This window comes from Ornithorhynchus anatinus, chromosome X5 (genome assembly GCF_004115215.2).
Source record: "Ornithorhynchus anatinus isolate Pmale09 chromosome X5, mOrnAna1.pri.v4, whole genome shotgun sequence".
NCBI classification, from domain to species: Eukaryota; Metazoa; Chordata; class Mammalia; order Monotremata; family Ornithorhynchidae; genus Ornithorhynchus; species Ornithorhynchus anatinus.
Genome location: NC_041753.1, coordinates 194,129 through 211,868, shown reverse-complemented (window position 1 = coordinate 211,868; position 17,740 = coordinate 194,129). Strand labels below are relative to the sequence as shown.

The 17,740-nt window shown below is 67.0% G+C and overlaps 1 protein-coding gene across 1 annotated transcript; it reads left to right on the top strand.

The window, feature by feature from the left end:
* Positions 1 to 276: 276 nt before the first annotated feature.
* On the top strand, positions 277 to 13,663 carry IQGAP3 (IQ motif containing GTPase activating protein 3). The gene is made up of 34 exons (XM_039910845.1): positions 277 to 337; positions 779 to 872; positions 1,272 to 1,428; positions 1,548 to 1,625; positions 2,230 to 2,306; positions 2,605 to 2,672; positions 2,881 to 3,263; positions 3,427 to 3,615; positions 3,706 to 3,866; positions 4,261 to 4,382; positions 4,503 to 4,654; positions 4,968 to 5,055; positions 5,415 to 5,585; positions 5,759 to 5,904; positions 6,003 to 6,176; positions 6,385 to 6,468; positions 6,767 to 6,838; positions 7,018 to 7,087; positions 7,304 to 7,503; positions 7,900 to 8,052; positions 8,146 to 8,309; positions 8,792 to 9,016; positions 9,235 to 9,375; positions 9,479 to 9,560; positions 9,770 to 10,005; positions 10,225 to 10,357; positions 10,454 to 10,556; positions 11,378 to 11,519; positions 11,714 to 11,801; positions 11,893 to 12,096; positions 12,343 to 12,515; positions 12,644 to 12,745; positions 12,878 to 12,986; positions 13,374 to 13,663. The coding sequence occupies exons 1-34, from the start codon at positions 277 to 279 to the stop codon at positions 13,485 to 13,487; spliced, it is 4,716 nt and encodes a 1,571-aa protein (XP_039766779.1). The 3' UTR covers positions 13,488 to 13,663.
* The last annotated feature ends 4,077 nt before the right edge of the window (positions 13,664 to 17,740 follow it).

The window sequence follows — 17,740 nt, the reverse complement described above, 5'->3', positions numbered from 1 at the left end:
AGGAGCGGGTGGGAGGGAACTTTTTTTTTAAGAAAAAATGATCTGGGCAGCAGAATGAAGTATAAACTGCAGTGGGCAGAGACAGGAGGCAGGAAGGATGGGAGGGAGGGGGCTGATGCGGTAATCCCGCCGGGAAAGGGTAAATACCGGGATCAGAGTTTGGAGAGGAAAGTGTGGAGGCTAGAGATGTTGTGAAAGTTGAACCGACAGGATTCGGTGCCAGATGAAATACGTGGGTTGATTGAGAGAGCCGAGTTGAGCGTAACACCGAAGGTTATGGATCTCGGGGACCAAACAATCGTGGCCTTCGTTTACTTTGTAAAGAGCGCCGGGGAGAGTACGGCGCACTAGGTAGACATGATCCCTGCCCGTGGGGAGTTTGCCATATGGAGGTTGAGGGGAAAATGGGGTTGGGGTGGGGAGTGGTAGTGTTGTCTACAGTGATGGGAAAGCCTGGGGGAGTACGGTCGTGTGGGTGGGAAGATGGGGATCACTATCATTGTTGTTATTATTATTGTATTTGTTCAGTGCTTCCTCCATGCCAAGCACTGTTCTAAGCGCTGGGGTAGGTACCAGTCGGTTACTTGGGTCGGACACGGTCCTCGCCCCGTTTGGGGCTTCCAATCTAAATGCGTGGGGAGGGTGGGGGAGGGGTCCGTAAGGACCACTCTGCGCCCAAGGTGGGGAGGGGGTGAGGAGAGCGCGGGCCTGGGTGTGAAGCCTTGCCCCTCCCCACCCCGACCTCCAACCTCCCTCCCTCCTTCCTCCCCTCTCCTAGGCGCCGCGGAGCGTCTGACGGCGGACGAGATGGACGCGCAGCGGCGGGAGACGGTGGTCTACCAGTACCTGTGCCGCCTGGAGGAGGCGAAGCGGTAGGCGGGGCCGGGGGGGCCACGGGTAGCGGGTGGGGGTTCGCAGACCACCTCAGGGCTGGGGACGGGGGGCACGGATCACCCACCAAGAAAGGATGGCGGGTGACTCGCGCTATCCCCCCGACCCCCGGTTGTCCCCCTCTGCCCTTCCCCCGTCGACACTTTTGCTTCCCCCCCGGCCATCCCCCTTTATCCCTCCCCCATCTGGCCCTCCCACCCCCTCCCCAATCTGTTCCCTTCTGCCCCTACTCCATCCACCCTTTCTACCCTCTTCGTCCATCCCCCCGCCCCAACCCCCCGAATGTCCGTGGCCCTCCGCCGCCCTCCCTCTCCACCCTCCCCCGGGTGTCGGTGCCCCCCGCCCCTCTTCCCTGTCCCCCTGCCCCGCCGGCCCCGCAGCTGGCTGGAGTCGTGCCTGGGGGAGCGCCTGCCCCCCGCGCTGGAGCTGGAACGGAGCCTGCGCAATGGGGTGGTGCTGGCCCGGCTGGGCAGCCTGCTGGCCCCCGACGCCGCGCCCCCTGCCCGCATCTACGACGCCGACCAGACCCGCTACAAGGTGCCCCCAGCGGGGGTGGGCAGGGTTCGGGAGGTTTGGGGGGGCGGCCGGGCCACAGGGGCAGCTGGGGAGGGCCCCTCCCGGTCCCCAGCGGACGCCCGCCCTTGACTCTCCCCCAGGCCTCGGGGCTGCACTTCCGTCACACAGACAACATCAACTTCTGGCGTGGCGCCATGGAGACCCTCGGCCTCCCCTCGGTAACCCGCCACCCCACTCCACCCCACCCAGGCTCATGCTCTTAATCCCCATTTTACAGATGAGGGAACTGAGGCACAGAGAGATGAAATGACCTGCTCACGGTCACGCGGCAGACAGGTGGCAGAACTGGGAGTAGAATCCAGGTCCTTCTGACTCCCAGATCCGGGGTCTAGCCACTAGTCATGCTGCTTCTTATCCTTAGCTCTCACGGTGGATCGGTCCCCGCCGGTGCTGGGCGATCTCGGCCAGGTTCCCGGCCCTCTCTGGTCCATACCTCGACAGCGGGAGGGACTGTCCGGGATCCCCCTGCCCTGTTTGGAAGTTCCTCTTCGTGTCTACCCGCACTGTCCCCTATAGGAGCTTAAACAGGAAAGGTTCCGCGGAGTTGGGTGGTCAGTGTTCTCCCGGTTGGTCAGTGTTCTCTTGGCAGCCAATATTCCCCTGGGTGGTCAGTGTTCTCCAGGCGACCGGTGTTCCCCGGCTGGTCAATATTCCCTGAGTGGACAGAGTTCCCCTGAGGGTGGTCATTGTTCCCCAGGGTGGCCAGAATTCCCCTGGGGGTGGGCAGTGAGCTCTGACTACCCCCCTTCTCCCCTCCCATAGATCTTCTACCCAGAGACCACGGATGTGTACGATGGCAAGAATCTCCCTCGGGTTGTGTACTGTCTCCACGCGCTGAGGTGGGCAAGTGGGTGGGCGTGGGCAGGGAGCCATTTACTCTCTCCACGTGCCCGGGTTGGGGTGGGCGGGGGGTTATTTACTCTCTCTGCGTGCCAAGGTGGAGCATCAGGTGGAGGTGGGCAGCGGGTGGTTTATCATCTCCCTGGGACAAGATGGGCCATGGGGTGGGGGTGGGCAGGGGGTTGTTTACCGTCTCCACCAGCTGAGGTGGGGCACTGGGAGAAGCACCGTGAGCAAGTGACCTCTCCCCCCCCCCCCCCCCCCCCAACGCTTTGGTCTCCGGCCCGGCCCCCGCAGCCTGTACCTGTTCCGGCTGGGCCTGGCCCCGCAGATCCTGGACCTGGACGGCCAGCTCAGGTTCACCGGTGAGTTGGGCTCCCCGGGAAGCCCCTCTCTGCCCCGGGCGGGCTCGAGCCGGCCAGGGCGCGCTACATCCCAGGCCTGCACCGTAATCTGCATGTACTGGGCCTTGTCCCATCTCTCTGCCCTCACCGGTACCCGGAGACTCCCGGCGGGTCCGTGGCGGAGGCGAGCTGACGGACGGGGCGGGCTGCGGGGCGGGCTGCCTTACAGAGGAGGAGCTGAGCAGTGTCAGATCGGAGCTGGACCGACAGGGGCTGCAGCTGCCTGCCTTCGGCGGCATCGCCGACCTCCTGGCCGGGGAGACGACGGGGCATCGGGCGGCCGGTACCCGGGGAGACGGGAGATCCGTCCGTCCGCTTAGCCGTGGCGCCCCACTCCCTCCTTCTATCTCTTCCTCCCATCCGGCCCCTAGGACTGCTCAGCCTGTGGGCTTTGACCCTCCCCGTGCATGCTCAGTCTTTCAGAGGGGTGTCCCTCCCTGCCCACGCTCCGTAGCGGGTGCCGCCCCTCCCCATGCACGCTTAGACTGTGGGGGGCCGCCTCTCCCCGTGCGGGCTCGGTCAGGAGGGCTGCCCCTCCCATTGCATGCTCAGGTGTGAGGGCCATCCCTTCCCACGGCCGCTCGGGTGTGCGGGCTGCCCCTCGTCGTGTCCCCTCAGCCCCTTTGGTCTGTCCCCTGTCGCCCATGGTCACAAGGCGTGGGGACTGCCCTCCCCGCGCCGCTCAGCGCCGGCCCCCTGTCTCCGGCCGTCGCAGCTGAGCTTGGGCTTCTCACCCACAGCGTTGCGGGCGGCGGGCCGCATCAACGCCGCCATTCGGCGCGGGCGGCCCGAGGAGACCCTGCGCGAGCTGCAGAGCCCGGACGCCCGCCTGCCGCCCGTCGTCCCGTCGGCCGCCCCCCTCTACCAGCGGGAGCTGCGGGCCCTGCAGAGGCAGCAGCCCGGGGTGAGCGCGCGAGGGCGGGCCGACCTGGGGGCGGGGGGCGGCGCAGGCCTCTTCAGGACCCTCACCGCCCGCCCGGGCGTCTGTCGGCAGGAGGAGTTGGGGCCCGAGGAGCTGTTCGTGGCCGTCGAGATGCTCTCGGCCGTGGCCCTGGTCAACGCGGCACTGGACGCCGGGGATGCCGGGGCCGTGGGGGAAGCCCTGGGCAGCGCCGCCGCCGGCCTGGCCGAGGTCCTAGGGGAGAACGCTCAGCGGTGAGCGCGGGACCGCGGGGCGGGGAAGGGGGCCCGCTCCTCTGACCCCCCAGTGGGGACATAGAGATCCAGGCCCCGCTTCCAGCCGGTAGCACTGACTCCTCTCCCCAGCCCCACCCCCTTCTCCGCCCCTCTCCCCGGCCTAGTGGCTAGAGAAAGACCTGGGTTCTAATCCCAGCTCTGCCACTCGTCTGCTGTGTGACCTGGGGCCGGTCACTTCACTTCTCTGGGCCGCAGTTTCCTCATCTGTAAAATGGGGATTAAGTCTGTGAGCCCCACGGGGGGGCAACCTGATTACCTCGTATCACCCCCGGCGCTTAGAACAGTGTCTGGCACATAGTAGGTGCTTAACAGATACCATCAGCAGCAGCATCGTCACCCTCTACCCTCTCAGCTACTTTGAGGCTTTGCTGCGACTGAAGGAGTCCCGGGGGGTCGGGGCCTTCCTGTGCTGGAACGAGCTGCAGGACTGCGTGGGCCGGGTCAACCAGCGGGCCCGGGCGGAGGCTGACGACCGTGAGTGAGCCCGGGGCCGGGGGGACCCGAGGTTGGGGGTCCAGGGGGCCGGGGGCCTGGGGGTCCCATTCGGCCCGAAGGCTAGCCGGTGCCACTCACCGTCCTGTCCCACCCCCACAGAGGCCGCTGCCGTCAACGTCATCAACGCGGCGCTGAGGCGGGACGACCCAGCCGAGACCCTCCGTGCCCTGCTCCTGCCTCCCGCCCGTCTGCACCCCGTCATCCGGTCCGATGCTGCCGCCCGTTACCATTATTTGCTGGCTGCCGCCCAGGTGTGCAAGGTGCACCCCCGGACTCCCCCATCCCTCCTCACTCCCAGCGTCCCCATCCGGCCTCACTCCCCCCTCCCCATCCCAGACCCCCGCGGCTCCCTCGCCCTCCTCCACTGTGTTCCCCTCGCCCCAGAGGACTTACTTGGCTTCCCTATTCCAACCCAAACCTCAAATCCTCAGGGCCCCCTCCCCCGGCCTGCCCTCTCCTATCCGGATGGCACAGCCCCTCCCCCGGCCCCCCACCCCAGCCCGGCCTACACCCTGCCCTATCCCGGCGGCCCGGCCCCCACTCCGGCCCGGCCCCTTCCCCCAGGCGGCGGGTGCCGATGCTGCGTTGACGCTGGACGAGATCCGCCAAATCGTGGCCCAGGCCAACGAGGACACTGAGGCTGCTCACAGGGGTCAGTTCAAGGGCCACCTCCACTCTGCCCCTGCTTCGAGGCTGCCAGGCCCCAACCCCCCGTCCAAACCTCCCCTGAGGAAAAAATCAGATGGCAGGGGTGGGCGTCGGGGTGGAGTGGGCGTCTGGGTGGGGGTGACACACTCCTTTCTCTGCAGTAGCAGTGAGTCTGAAAGCTGTTTCCCTCCAAACCCTCCACCTCGTCTCCCATCTTTATCTCTCATTTTTTCCCCCCTTTCTCACCCTCCGTGTCTGGGTCTGTCTCCCCACCTTTCCCCCCGTCTCCGTCCGTCTCCCCTCCTGTCTCGGTCCCCTCCCCACCCCGCCCCTCCCGTGCCTCTGTCCGTCCCCCGGCCTCAGAGGTGCTGGGCGTGGCGGCCATCGAACAGGTGGTCCGGGCGGGCGGGCCGGGGCCAGCGTTGCTGCGGGCCCTGGGCTGCCCGGCCGTGGGCCTGCGTGGGGTCCAGGCGGCCGGGGCCGCGGGCTACCAACAGCGACTGACCGCTCTCCTGACCGGGAAGCGGCCCTCAGGTAGTGGCCGGTCGGGGAGGAGGAGGTTGGGCGGCGGTTGGTGGAAGTGGGTGGTGGGGAGGAAGAGTCTGAGAGAGTGTGGGGAGGAGGAGAGCGGGCGGGGGAAGGTGGCTGGCGGTGGGGTCCCTGACGCCCCATCTGTCTGTCGTCTCTACCCCCGGCCCTCCCTCCAGGGCGTGAAAGCCCGTGGGTCCGGCACCGGCTCCGGGACGGTTCCGCCTTCTACCTGCAGCTGCAGACGCTGGAGGGGTCCTGGGCGCCGCCCCCCGGCCCGGCCCCCGGCCCACCCCCGGCCCCACTCACCCGCCAGGAGATCCAGGTAGGGGGGCGGGGGGAGGACGGTGCCCGGGAGGACACCCGGGGGCTCCGCCTCCGGACCGCGCCCGCTCTGAGCCCCCGGCATCCCCTGGCCCGCAGGGGGCGGTCAGCGCGGTGGCCGAGGGACTCGGGCGGCAGCGGCTGTGGGCGGCCCAGGAGGAGCTGGTGGTGCGGCTGCAGGCGCGGCTCAGGGGCTTCCTCATCAGACGCGCCTTCGCCGGGCGCCTCCGTCAGCTGCGGGCACGGCGCTGGGCTGCCGCCGTCCGTATTCAGGTAAGGGAAGGCCCCACCCGCCACTCCCGCCGGCTCCGCCCAACCACACCCTCCTGGTCCTTGGCTTCCCCACCCCACGGCCTCCCCGTCCCTAGGCCTCCCCGCCCCTCGACGTCCCCGCCTCTTGGCCTCCTGGCCCCACGGCCTCCCCGGTCCCCGGCCTCCCCGCCCCTCGGCCTCCCCGTCTCACGGCCTCCCCTCCCCGCAGTCCTGCTGGCGCGGATACAGACAGCGGCGAGCGTTCTGGGAGCGACTGGTGTTTCTGCGGAAGAACACGGCAGCTGTCATCCAGGTGAGCTCCTCCCGACCGACTTCCCGCTCCCCGTCCACCGTCCCGCGCTCTGCCCGCCATCCCATGCCCTGCTCACGGTACCGCGCCCCCCCGGGCGTCCCCCGCCACGTCCTCCGCCCCTCACCCCACCCTCCTTCACACGCCCAGCAACCCTGCCCCTTGGGCTGGGGTTTGGGCCACAGTTGCTTTTGAGGCCCTACAGCCCCCCAGGCAAAGCTGGGGACACCCACTACCCCGCCCACCCCCTCCACCCCTGCCCTGCCCAGCGGCTGCCCTCGCCCATCTGCCCGTCCTGCAGATCCAGGCCTGGGTGCGCCGGTGGCGGGTGCAGAGACGATACAGAGAGCGGCGGAGGCATTTCCAAGAAAACGTAAGCTGTGGGAGCCTCTCCCTTTCCCCAGACTGCAACCCTGCCCCCAGACCAGTCCAGCCCCTCCTGGGAGCGGCAGTCGGGCCAGTGGCGTGGCCCGTGTGTGCCGTGGCCCGTGTGCACCGGGTCCCGCGTGCCCCGCGTGTGCGCCGCGTCCCACGTGGCCCTCGTGCCGGCAGGTGGCCGCGATTGTGAAGATCCAGGCGTGCGTCCGGGCCTGGAAGGCGCAGAGCGACTACCACTTGCTGTGTGAGTCCGGCTGCCGAACCGACCCCCTACCCCCCCCCCCCTCCGCCCAACCCCACCGCCCACGACCCGGGACCCCCACCCGGTCCCCTGCGTCCACTCCCCGGGAAGGGGATCCGAGGACGGCGGGATGAGCGGGGGCGGCTGAGGCGGGCGGGCGGGCCGCGTCGAGGGCGGCGGGCCACGTCAGTTGACGGGAGCGTGTCCGGGGCCTCCCAGTGCGGGCCCCTCACCCGCCGCTGCGCGTCGTGCGCCGCTTCGCCGGGCGTCTGAGCCGGGGTCGGGAGGAGCGGGCGGAGCTGGGCCGGCTGCAGGCGGAGCTGAGCCGGAGGGTCCGGGCCAACCGCGCGCTGGAGCGGGACCTCGACCTCCTGGACGTCCAGATCGGGCTGCTGGTCCGCAGCCGGGCCACGCTGCAGGTGACCGCTCGCTTTCCCTCCCCGTCCTCAGACCGCCGCTCCCCCCGCGCCCACCCCCCAGCTGGGCCACACTGCAGATGACCTCTCTACTCCCCTCCCGACCCCTCGACACCCCCCGCCCCCCAAGTCAGGTCACATTGCAGTTGACCTCTCAAATCCCCTCCCGACCCCCCGACTGCCCCACTCCCCCCAAGATGGGCCATGCTGCAGGGGACCTCTCGCCTTCCCTCATACCCCCCCAGCCCCGAGCCGGGCCACACCGTGGATGAACGCTCACACGGCGGCCGGGCACTGATTTGGCCCGACTGCCCGAGGCTCCCTGCCCCACGACCCCAGCCCTGGGGCTTGTGTGACCCCTCCCCTCCTCCTCTCCCCGGGCTCGCCGGCTCCCCCCAGGAGGTGGCCTCGCAGTGCCGGAGGCTGACGCGGGGGAACAGGGAGCGGCTGGCAGCCTTGCTGGGGCCCGGCCGGCCCGAGGGACTCAAATCTCTGACCCGGGAGAAGCGGCGCCAGCTGGAAGCCTACCAGCACCTGTTCTACCTGCTGCAGGTGGGTGGCGGGTCGGGGGGGACCGGGACGGGGGACCTCCCCCTGCCCCCACCCCTCGGGGTCTGACCCGGCGCCATCCCCCTCTCCGGGCAGACCCATCCCACCTACCTGGCCAGGCTCATCGCGCAGATGCCCCCGACCCGGGCGAGCCGCCTCCTGGAGCCGGTAGTGTTCTCCCTGTTCAACTACGCGTGTGGCCGGCGGGACGCCTACCTGCTGCTGCAGCTCTTCCGGGCGGCCCTGCAGGAGGAGATCAGGTGGGACTCGGGCGAGAGGTCGGGGGCGAGATAGACGAGATGGAGGGGCAGGAAGAAGGTTAGCGTTAGAGGAGCAAAGTGTGAGGGCTGGGTCCTGTCTTGGTCTTCCTCACGGACCCCCACCCGGGGTCGGGGGGTGGGTTCTCCTCCTGAAGGACCGTCTGACCCCGGCTAAGGGGGGGTGACCCTGCCCGAGACCCCGTTGTTTGTGCTGAGAGTTGGGGCCAGGGACCAGATAACTGACAACCACGAATAATCCAAAAAGCCATTCTCTGGCCAAAATGGAGAGGGTGAGTGAAGAAGGAACCCGGTAGGGATCTCCCATCGGCCAGACCGTGGGCAGAGCCGGGCACGGATAACCCGGGCGAGGGGAACCGAGGACACAGATGACCCAGAACTCGGTCAACCGGCCCCCGCCCGTGGGGCCGACGGGCCGAGCCGGGGGAGTCACCTTCCTCCTCGTCCATGCTCCCACCCGCCAGGGCCAGAGTGGACCGGCCCCGCGACATCGTGACGGGGAACCCGCCGGTCATCCGCCTGGTGGTCAGCTTCTACCGGCGCGGGCCCGGGACGGGCGCCCTGCGGGCCATCCTGGGGGGTCCCGTCCGGGACGCCTTGCGAGACCCGGCCCCCGCTGCCCGCACGGACCCCGTGGACGTCTACAAGGCCTGGGTCAACCGCACCGAGGCTCAGACCGGGAAGAAGAGGTGAGGCCTGGGGCAAAGCAGGGGGGCCAGGGAGGAGCACCCCTACCCCTGCCCTACGATGACGTCAGCCCCACAGGGCACTGCCCTCCGGGGACAGAGGGGCAGGAGGGTGGAGTCGGAGGACGAAACTCCGGTCAGCCCCTGCCCCCCAAGTTGGGGTGCCGCCCTCACCCCAACCGTCTCTTTGTCCCCCGGCCCGGCCCCGCCGCGGCCCGCAGCACCCTTCCCTACAACGTCAGCCCCGACGAGGCCCTCAGCCACCCTGAGGTCCGGCAGCAGCTGGACGCCGCCATCTGCAGCCTCGTCGCCTCGGCCTCGCGCTTCCTGGCTGCCATCACCGCCTCCGCCGATGGGATCCCGTGCGTCGCCCGGGACGGGGGCGGGAGGAGCTGGGGAGGATGGCGGGGGTGGGGGGGCGGCGGCCCGAGGAAGGGGGCAGCGCTGACCTCGTCTTCCCCCGAGGTACGGGATGCGCTACGTGGCCAAGGTCCTGAGGACGAGTCTGGCTGAGAAATTCCCCGACGCCGAGGCCGAGATCTGGAAGGTAGGGCCGGGGGAAGAGGGAGAGGGCAGCGGGGAGCGGGTGATGACGGGGAGGAGGTGAGCACGAGGAGGGGCAGATGTAGCCCTGCCGATCTCCCCGGCGAGGGTGTTGGATCTCACAGCCCGGCTGCGGGGGCGTCCGCTAACACCTGCCCATGATTCTGTCCGTCCATCCCTCCGTCCGCCCGCCCCATCCCCGGCCCGGAGCAGGTGGTGAGCCATGTGCTGTACTACCGCTTCCTGAACCCGGCCGTGGTGGCCCCGGACGCCTTTGACGTGGTGGACCTGGCGGCCGGCGGGGCCCTGACCCTGGACCAGCGGCGGCACCTCGGGGCCGTGGCCCAGCTACTGCAGCAGGCGGCCAGCGGCCAGACCTGGCCCGGGCCTGGCTGCTGCCACCTCCAACCACTCAACGACTTCCTGACCGAGGGACACCACCGGTTCAGGTCTCCAACAACCCCCCCTTCCTCTTCTCCCCCTCCCCTTTTCTCCTCCTCTCTTCCGCACCTCACCGCCCCCAGTCCCCCCCTCCTCTCCTTCCTCGGGCCCGTCCCTCGCAGCAGAAGGATCAGACCCTAGGGGGAGGGTGGGGGGCTTTTCCTCCCGAGGTAGCCAGCGTGGGTCTTGCTCCTGAGGCTCCCTCACCCCGTCCCCACGGCCTGCAGGAAGCTGGTGGGCAGGGTGTGCCGCGTCCAGGAGCCGGAAGTGCGCTTCGGCGTAGATGAGTACGCGGAGCTGGTGTCCGTGGCCCGGCCTGTGGTCTACCTCACGGCCGGGGAGCTGGTCAACACCCACAAGGTGAGGATGGGGATGCTCCCCCTCCGCTGGGAGGTCGGCGGGGCGGGGGGCACGCCCATGTGGCCTCTGACTGTGGCCCCCCTCGTGTCCGGGCAGCTGCTGCTGGCACACCAGGACTCCATCGCCCCGGACCCCGGGGACCCGCTGCACGGGATCCTTGAAGACCTGGGGGAGGTGCCCCCCATCAAGGCTCTGCTAGGTACCGGGCCCCAGAGGGGCTGGGGGACTGGGTTGGCCCGGGAGGGGGCGAGGGGGGAAGAGAGAGAGAGAGTGTGTGTGTGTTTGTATGTGGCGGGGTAGGGGAGGGCCATTATCTCGACGGAGCAGCCCCGGGTGGGTAGGTCGGGCCGGTGGGCTCTGATTCAGTGACCGACCCAGCCCCGATCACTGCTTCCATCAGACTTCATGCGGCTCCCTCCCTCCAGCCACTGCTTTAGTTCTCTGTCACGGCTGGGTCCGAGGGACTGGCAAACTGGTCCCAGAGACCACCCCCGTTCCCCAGAGACCCCCGGTCTCAGAGGCACCTGATCCCAGAGAGGCCTGTCCCCAGAGAGCCCTGTTCTCAGAAAGCCTGTCCCCAGAGAGCCCTGTCACCAGAGAGCCCCGTCCCCAGAGACCCTTGTCATTCATTCGTTCAATCGTATTTATTGAGCGCTTACTGAGTGACTAAGCGCTTGGGAGAGCACGATGCAACAATAAACAGATGCACTGCCTGCCCACAACAAGCTTACAGTCTGGAGGGTGACAGAGATTAAGAGGAATAAATAAACTGCAGGCCGAGCTGTCCCAAAGCCCCGTCGGCTGTTGCCCGCCCTTCACCTGAAGGCCAAGCAGAGCTGGGAGTGCTCCCTTCCCCCGGCTGGCATCGCTACCCCCAGCCTAGCTGGCCGGTCCTCTTCCCTCTGCCCCGTGCCCCCTTCCCTCTTCTGCTCAGAGCTCCCCGGGCCCAGCTCCGAGCCATCAGAGCCGGAGCTCCGGCCCCACCCGCCTGGCTCAACGTCTTTCCCGCCCGCCCTCCAGGGGTGGCCGAGGAAACCGATGGCGGCCGGACGGCGGACGGCCAGCTGGATCAGCTGGAGATCTCCCTGACGCTGACCGAAAAGCCTGCCACCGCCGACGAGGCTGACACGGACCGGGCCGACGCCGGGAGCCTATTGCTGAGGTGGGTGAAGGTGGAGGGAGCGGGCGGGGGGCCGGACGGTCCGGCCCCCCGCCTCCACACCCCCTCTGGGGCAGGTAGGACTCCTCCATCCTGGGCCCCGAGACACATCCCACCGGACTCTTGCCCGCCCGGGGCGGGAGGCTGCCCGTGGTGCCCTCCGCCTCCCCGAGCGACCGACCGGATCTTTGCCGCAGCGCCAAGCAGATGTTGGCCGACGTGATAGAGTTCCAGGCGGGGGACACTGTCCCCGAGGTCCTGGCCCTCCCGACGTCCCAGGCGCAGGTGAGGGGGTTCCCCCCTTCCCGGGGGGCCTGGGGCCACGCGGCTCCTCGGCCCGCCCTGGGCTCACCCTCCCCTCCTTCCGTTCCCCCAGGAGGACGCCCACCATCGCCTGCTACTCCGCCGCCGCGAGCGGGAGCTGCGGACCCCCGGCCTGAAGGGTCACGACCTCTGCCCGCCCCTGCTGACCCTGCAGGAGAAGAAACGCCGTCTTGCCCGGGACCTGCGGCGACTGGAGGGGCTGGGGGTGCTGGCCCCGGCCGAGGGCTACCAGGGCATCGTGGATGAGATGGCTAAGGTCGGGGGCCACCCGGTGCCGGCGGGGGGGAAACGCAACCGTTGGGCAGAGGGCGGAGCTGGACAACCCCCTGTCTGGGGTGCCCTTGAACCCACTTTTCCCCCTCCCCCAGGGGTGCTCTTGAAACGGTGCTCCTTTCCCCTAAAGGGTGCCCCTGAAACCATTCTCCCCATGGGGTGTCCTCGAAGCCACCATCCCACCACAGGGTAGATGACCTCGAAACCACCCCTCCCCCCCGGTCCTCAGGACATCCGGCAGCAGCACGGTGCCCGGCAGCGGGTGCGGATGGAGCTGGCCAAGCTGCGGGCGGCTCTGCGGGCCCTGGAGGCCAAGACGACCTTCCACGAGGAGCAGCTGGACTACTACGGCCAGTATCTCAGGACGTGCCTGGACGGGCTGGCGGCCGGCAGCAGGGACAGGTCCGGGCCGGGAAGACGCGAAGCCCCCGCTCCCTTCCCCGCCGCCATCGGACGGAGGGCGGTTCACCCCACCGCCCCGGGTCCGGAGACCGCCCCGCCGACCCCGGTCGGGTGTTCCGCCGTTACAGGTGCCCGGGGAAGGGGAAGGCCCCGTCACCCCTGCGCTATACGGCCACGCGGCTCCTGGACAAGGGTGTCTTGTTGGGCATCGAGGGACTCCCGCCCCAACAGTGAGTGCGGGACCTATGCAGAGGTCTGGGGGGTGGAGGGGGCCGGCCGAGCCTGCAGCGCGAGGGATACAGGGTAGGGCCTGGGGGGGGTCCGGGTGGATGGCGGTGCAGCCGGTCCCTCCGTCCCGCCAGGCTCCGCAACGTGATCTTCGACATCGCCCCGGGGGTCCAGGCGGGACAGTTCGAGGTCTCTGCCCGGTTCATGGGCGTCGAGATGGAGCAGTTTCAACTTTACTACCAGGTGCCGGAAGCCACGAGGGTCGGTCCGAGGGTGGGGGGGGGGCGGCAGCTTGGCCGGCTCCATCCGCACCCGCTGCCGGGCACCGGGCTGCTGCCGGATGTCCCGAGGACTGGGGGCAGGGGTGGTTTCGAGGTCATCTACCCTGTGGGGGGATGGTGGCTTCGAGGACGCCCCATGGGGAGAATGGTTTCAGGAGCACCCTTTAGGGGAAAGGGGCACCCCTGGGGGAGAGGGGAAAAGTGGGTTCAAGGGCACCCCAGAGAGGGGGTTGTCCAGCTCCAGCCTCTGCCCACCAAACCCCACCCCAAGGGGTTCCGGTTAGGACCCGGGTCCGAGCCTGCACCCCCGCCCCCGCCCCCGCCCCCCGCCCCCTTCCAACTTCCCCAGGACCTGCTGCAGCTGCAATATGAGGGCGTTGCTGTCATGAAGTTGTTCCACAGGGCGACAGTCAACGTGAACCTTCTCCTCTTCCTCCTCAACAGGAAGTTCTGCAAGAAGTGAGGGGGGCGGCGGAAGGGGGCTACCCCCCTCTCCCCACAGACACACACGCGTTCGCTCGGCCCCAGATCCCACCCCCCTCGTCCCCCTCGTGGGTTTTGGTGGGGGCAGCCCCTTTCCCGACCGCTTGCTTCTCCCTCCTCCCATCCAGGAGAATAAAATCCCCCCCTTCACCCCGGCCCCCGCCTCTTGGTCCCGTCCCATCCCCGGTGTCCCACCCTCCCGTCTTGGCGGGCCGAGGACCACCCCCTCCCCCCGCCGACTCCTCCTCACTTCCAGAACATCCTTTCGGTCCCCAGGGCCCGTGGGCCTTTCCTCCCCACAGCCCACGCGGTGAGATTGCGGTCGCTGTGGCAACCTCGTGTCGCCGTGGCAACCGCCACAGCCACCACAGCAACCTCAGCATCTGGTGGGGGAAAGGAGGAGGCTGCAGTGGGAAGGATGGAGGGCAGACAGCAGCGGGGGACGCCGGGAGCGGCGGGGGACGTGGTTCGGGTCGTGGCTATTTAGGGACCCACTTTAGAGTGGAAGAGAGCGGGGATCTGGACGGTCCTAGAAGCGTCCCGGGAAATTCCCACCCTCCTGCCCTCCTCCCTCTTTGAGAGCGAGGAACCCTCGGAGCTTTTAGGGGCGAGGGCAGAAGACGGGCCCCCTGGCCGGAGACGGGGCTCCTGGGCCCGCCCTCCCCATCCGACAGCCGTAGGATACCCCCCGACCCCTCCGGGCGTCATCAACCGTTTCGTTCGTATTTATTGAGCACTTAAGGTGTGCAGAGCATTGTACTGAGCGCTTGGGAGCGTGCCATCTAACGGGGGCTAGACGTGTTCCCTGCCCACAAGGAGCTTGCAGTTTAGAGGGAACTGTAAATTGTAATTCCTGGAATTCCCCTCGCCTCTGCCCCCGACCCTCCCATCTCAAGCTCTCCCCTCCCTTTAGAGTGCGGGCGGGGGTGTCCCCCCTACCCTAGGCACCTGACCAGCAAAGGGCGAAGAGGGGCAAGAGAAGCAGTGTGGCTCAGTGGAAAGAGCCCGGGCTTTGGAGTCAGAGATCATGGGTTCGAATCCCGGCTCTGCCCCTTCTCAGCTGGGTGACTGTGGGCAAGTCACTTCACTTCTCTGTGCCTCAGTTCCCCCCTCTGTAAAATGGGGATTAAGACTGTGAGCCTCACGTGGGACAACCTGATGACCCTGTATCTCCACCAGCGCTTAAAACAGTGCTCGGCACAAAGTAAGCGCTTAACAAATGCCAACATTATTATTATTATTATTACAAGGTGATCAGGTTGTCCCACATGGGGCTCACAGTCTTAATCCCCATTTTCCGGATGAGGTAACTGAGGCCCAGAGAAGTGAAGTGACTTGCCCATAGTCACACAGCTGACAATAAAGGGAGGGGGTGTCACCCCTACCCTAGGCACTTGACCAGCAAAGGGCAGAGAGTGTCAAGAGAAGCGGCGTGGCTCAGTGGAAAGAGCCCGGGCTTGGGAGTCAGAGGCCGTGGGTTCTAATCCTCGCTCCGCCGCTTGTCAGCTGGGTGACTTGGGGCAAGTCACTTTGCTTCTCTGGGCCTCAGCTACCTCATCTGGAAAATGGGGATGAAGACGGTGAGCCCCACGTTCATTCATTCAATAGTATTTACTGAGCGCTTACTATGTGCAGAGCACCGTATTAGGCGCTTGGAATGTACAATTTGGCAACGGATAATCATGTTGGTATTTGTTAAGTGCTTACTCTGTGCAGAGCACTGTTCTAAGCGCTGGGGGAGACCCAGGGTCATCAGATTGTCCCACGTGAGGCTCCCAGATAGACAATCCCTACCCAATGACGGGTTTACAACCTGATAGCCTTGTATCTACCCTGCGCTTAGAACAGCGCTTGGCACATAGTGAGCGCTTAACAAATACCCAAATTATTATAATAAGAGGGAGTGGGGCTAGTGTGGCAGAAGTCAGGGGGGGCAGCCTGTGGCTCAGAGGAAAGAGCCCGGGCTTGGAAGTCAGAGGTCATAGGTTCGAATCCTGGCAAGTCACTTAATTTCTCTGGGCCTCAGTGACCTCATCTGTAAAATGGGGATTAATTGCGAGCCTCACACGGGACCACGTGATGACCCTGGATCTCCCCCAGCGCTTAGAACAGTGCTCTGCACAGAGTAAGCGCTTAACAAATACCAACATTATTATTATTATTATTATTATTAAATACCAACATTATTATCCCTCCAAGTGCACCTCAGTGATCTGGGGGGGGGCCCAGTCCAGCCCCCCCCCCCCCCTTTCCTCCGTTCCCGTCCTCCCTCCTTCAGCCTCACTCCTTGGAGGGAGAGGAAGGGGGAGCCTGGCCCTTTAAGGCCCCCCCTCCCCACGTGCCGGCCGGTTGGGCTGGCGACGCTGACGCACACGTGACGTCAATGATTGCTGGGGGAGGGGGCCGGGCGGGCGACGCTCATTTGCATTTAAAGGGGCCGCGCCCACGGGCGTCGAAGATGGGCGGGGGGGGGGGGGGGGGAAGCTGGGCCCAACGGGGAAGGGGGCCACGGTTGCCCCCTTGCAGTGTTCTTCCGCCGAAATAGTTCCCGCAAAGAGTTAGCGGGGCAGAAGCCACGTGATGAGGAAAGGCGGGGAGCGGAGGAGAAGGCTGTCGCCCGGCGGCCGCCCCCCTCCCCCGACCCCCACATCCTGCTCCACCGCGCCACATCCTGCCCGGGGGGGGGGAGCCCCCTGCCGCCGAGCCCCCTCCCCCTCCGCCCCACGGCCTCACGGCCGCAGGTGGGGGGTGGCCCCCGGGGACCCTTCGAGGGGGCCCCGGGACCCTCGGACCGTCCGAGCGCCGCCCCGCTGGCCCTTTAAACGGCCGCGGCGGGAGGGGCCGCGGCTCCCCTTCCGCATTCTCGGGGGGCGAAGCGCCGGCCAATGGGAGCGTGCGGGCCGCCCCGGGCGGGCTCCGGATTGGCCGAGGCCGGGGAGCGGGGAGCCGCGGGGGGTCCCGCTCCGCCTCTCATTGGTCAAGCGGCCCGCCTCTCTCCCCGGGGCGGCCGATAGGGGGCGCGGGAGAGCCGGGAGGGGGCGGCCCAGCGCTCGGAGATCGCTCCCCTCTCCCTTCCCCCGCCCCCTTCCCAGGACCCTCCCCTCCCTCTCCCTCGCATTTATTGAGCGATTACTAATAATCCTGATAATGATAATAGTATCTCTTAAGCGCTTACTATATGTCAGCACCGGAGTATGGACACAAGCCCCGTCCCCATTTGACAGATGGGGTAACTGAGGCCCAGCAGAGCTAATCATTCTGGTATTTGTTAAGCGCTTATTCATTCAATAGTATTTATTAACTAAGCGCCCGGCACCGCACGAAGCGCCGGGGTGGATACAAGCCAATCGGGGTGGACGCAGGCCCCCTCCCCCGTGGGGCTCGCAGTCTCAATCCCCATTTGACAGATGGGGTAACTGAGGCCCAGCAGAGCTAATCATTTTGGTATTTGTTAAGCGCTTAACTAAGCGCCCGGCACCGCACGAAGCGCCGGGGTGGACACAAGCCAATCGGGGTGGACGCAGGCCCCGTCCCCCGTGGGGCTCGCGGTCTCAATCCCCATTTGGCAGATGAGGGAACGGAGGCCCAGAGGGGTGAAGACTTTCCCAAGGTCACAGAGGAGACAGATGGCGGAGCCGGGATTAGAACCCAGGTCCTTCTGGCTCCCCGTCACGCGCTGTACTAGGCCGCGCCACTTCCCTTTCTGTGTGCAGAGCACTGTACGCAGCGCTGGGGAGACGCACGGAGACTTTGGGCCCACACCTCGCTTTTGATACAGGACCTCCCCCAAAGTCTCCCCAACCTACAGACACCCCCCCCAACACACACTCCCGGCCTGGCCGGAGGGCGCAGTCCAGGGCAGAGAGGGCAGCCCAAGGGTGGAGCCAGCCAAGACCCGATCCTCCTGCTTCTCCGCCGGCTCGGCCCGGCCCGGGCGACTCCTCGGGGAGAATCCTCAGCCCAACACCAGACTCATGACTCAACCCGGCCTCCGCCCCGCTCCGGCTAAACATCCGGCCTCTAAGGCCAAGGGACGGGCCCAAGGTTCATTCCCACTATCTCCCTATCTCCGTGCCTCTTCCCGCCGGACCCCCTCCCCTCCACCCCCGTCCTCCCCTCACTCGAGGGCTTCCCCGGAACCAGCCGCTGTAGACCAGAATAATAATAATAATAATAAGGTTGGTATTTGTTAAGCGCTTACTATGTGCAGAGCACTGTTCTAAGCGCTGGGGG

What these genes read in the sequence shown, in the direction of transcription:
- IQGAP3 (XM_039910845.1), top strand. Translation starts at nt 277, where the DNA reads ATGGATCTCGGGGACCAAACAATCGTGGCCTTCGTTTACTTTGTAAAG. An exon ending in CGGCCAGCTCAGGTTCACCG is followed by an intron (nt 2,673 to 2,880) that starts GTGAGTTGGGCT and finishes GCTGCCTTACAG; the next exon opens with AGGAGGAGCTGAGCAGTGTC. An exon ending in TCCCGACGTCCCAGGCGCAG is followed by an intron (nt 11,802 to 11,892) that starts GTGAGGGGGTTC and finishes CCGTTCCCCCAG; the next exon opens with GAGGACGCCCACCATCGCCT.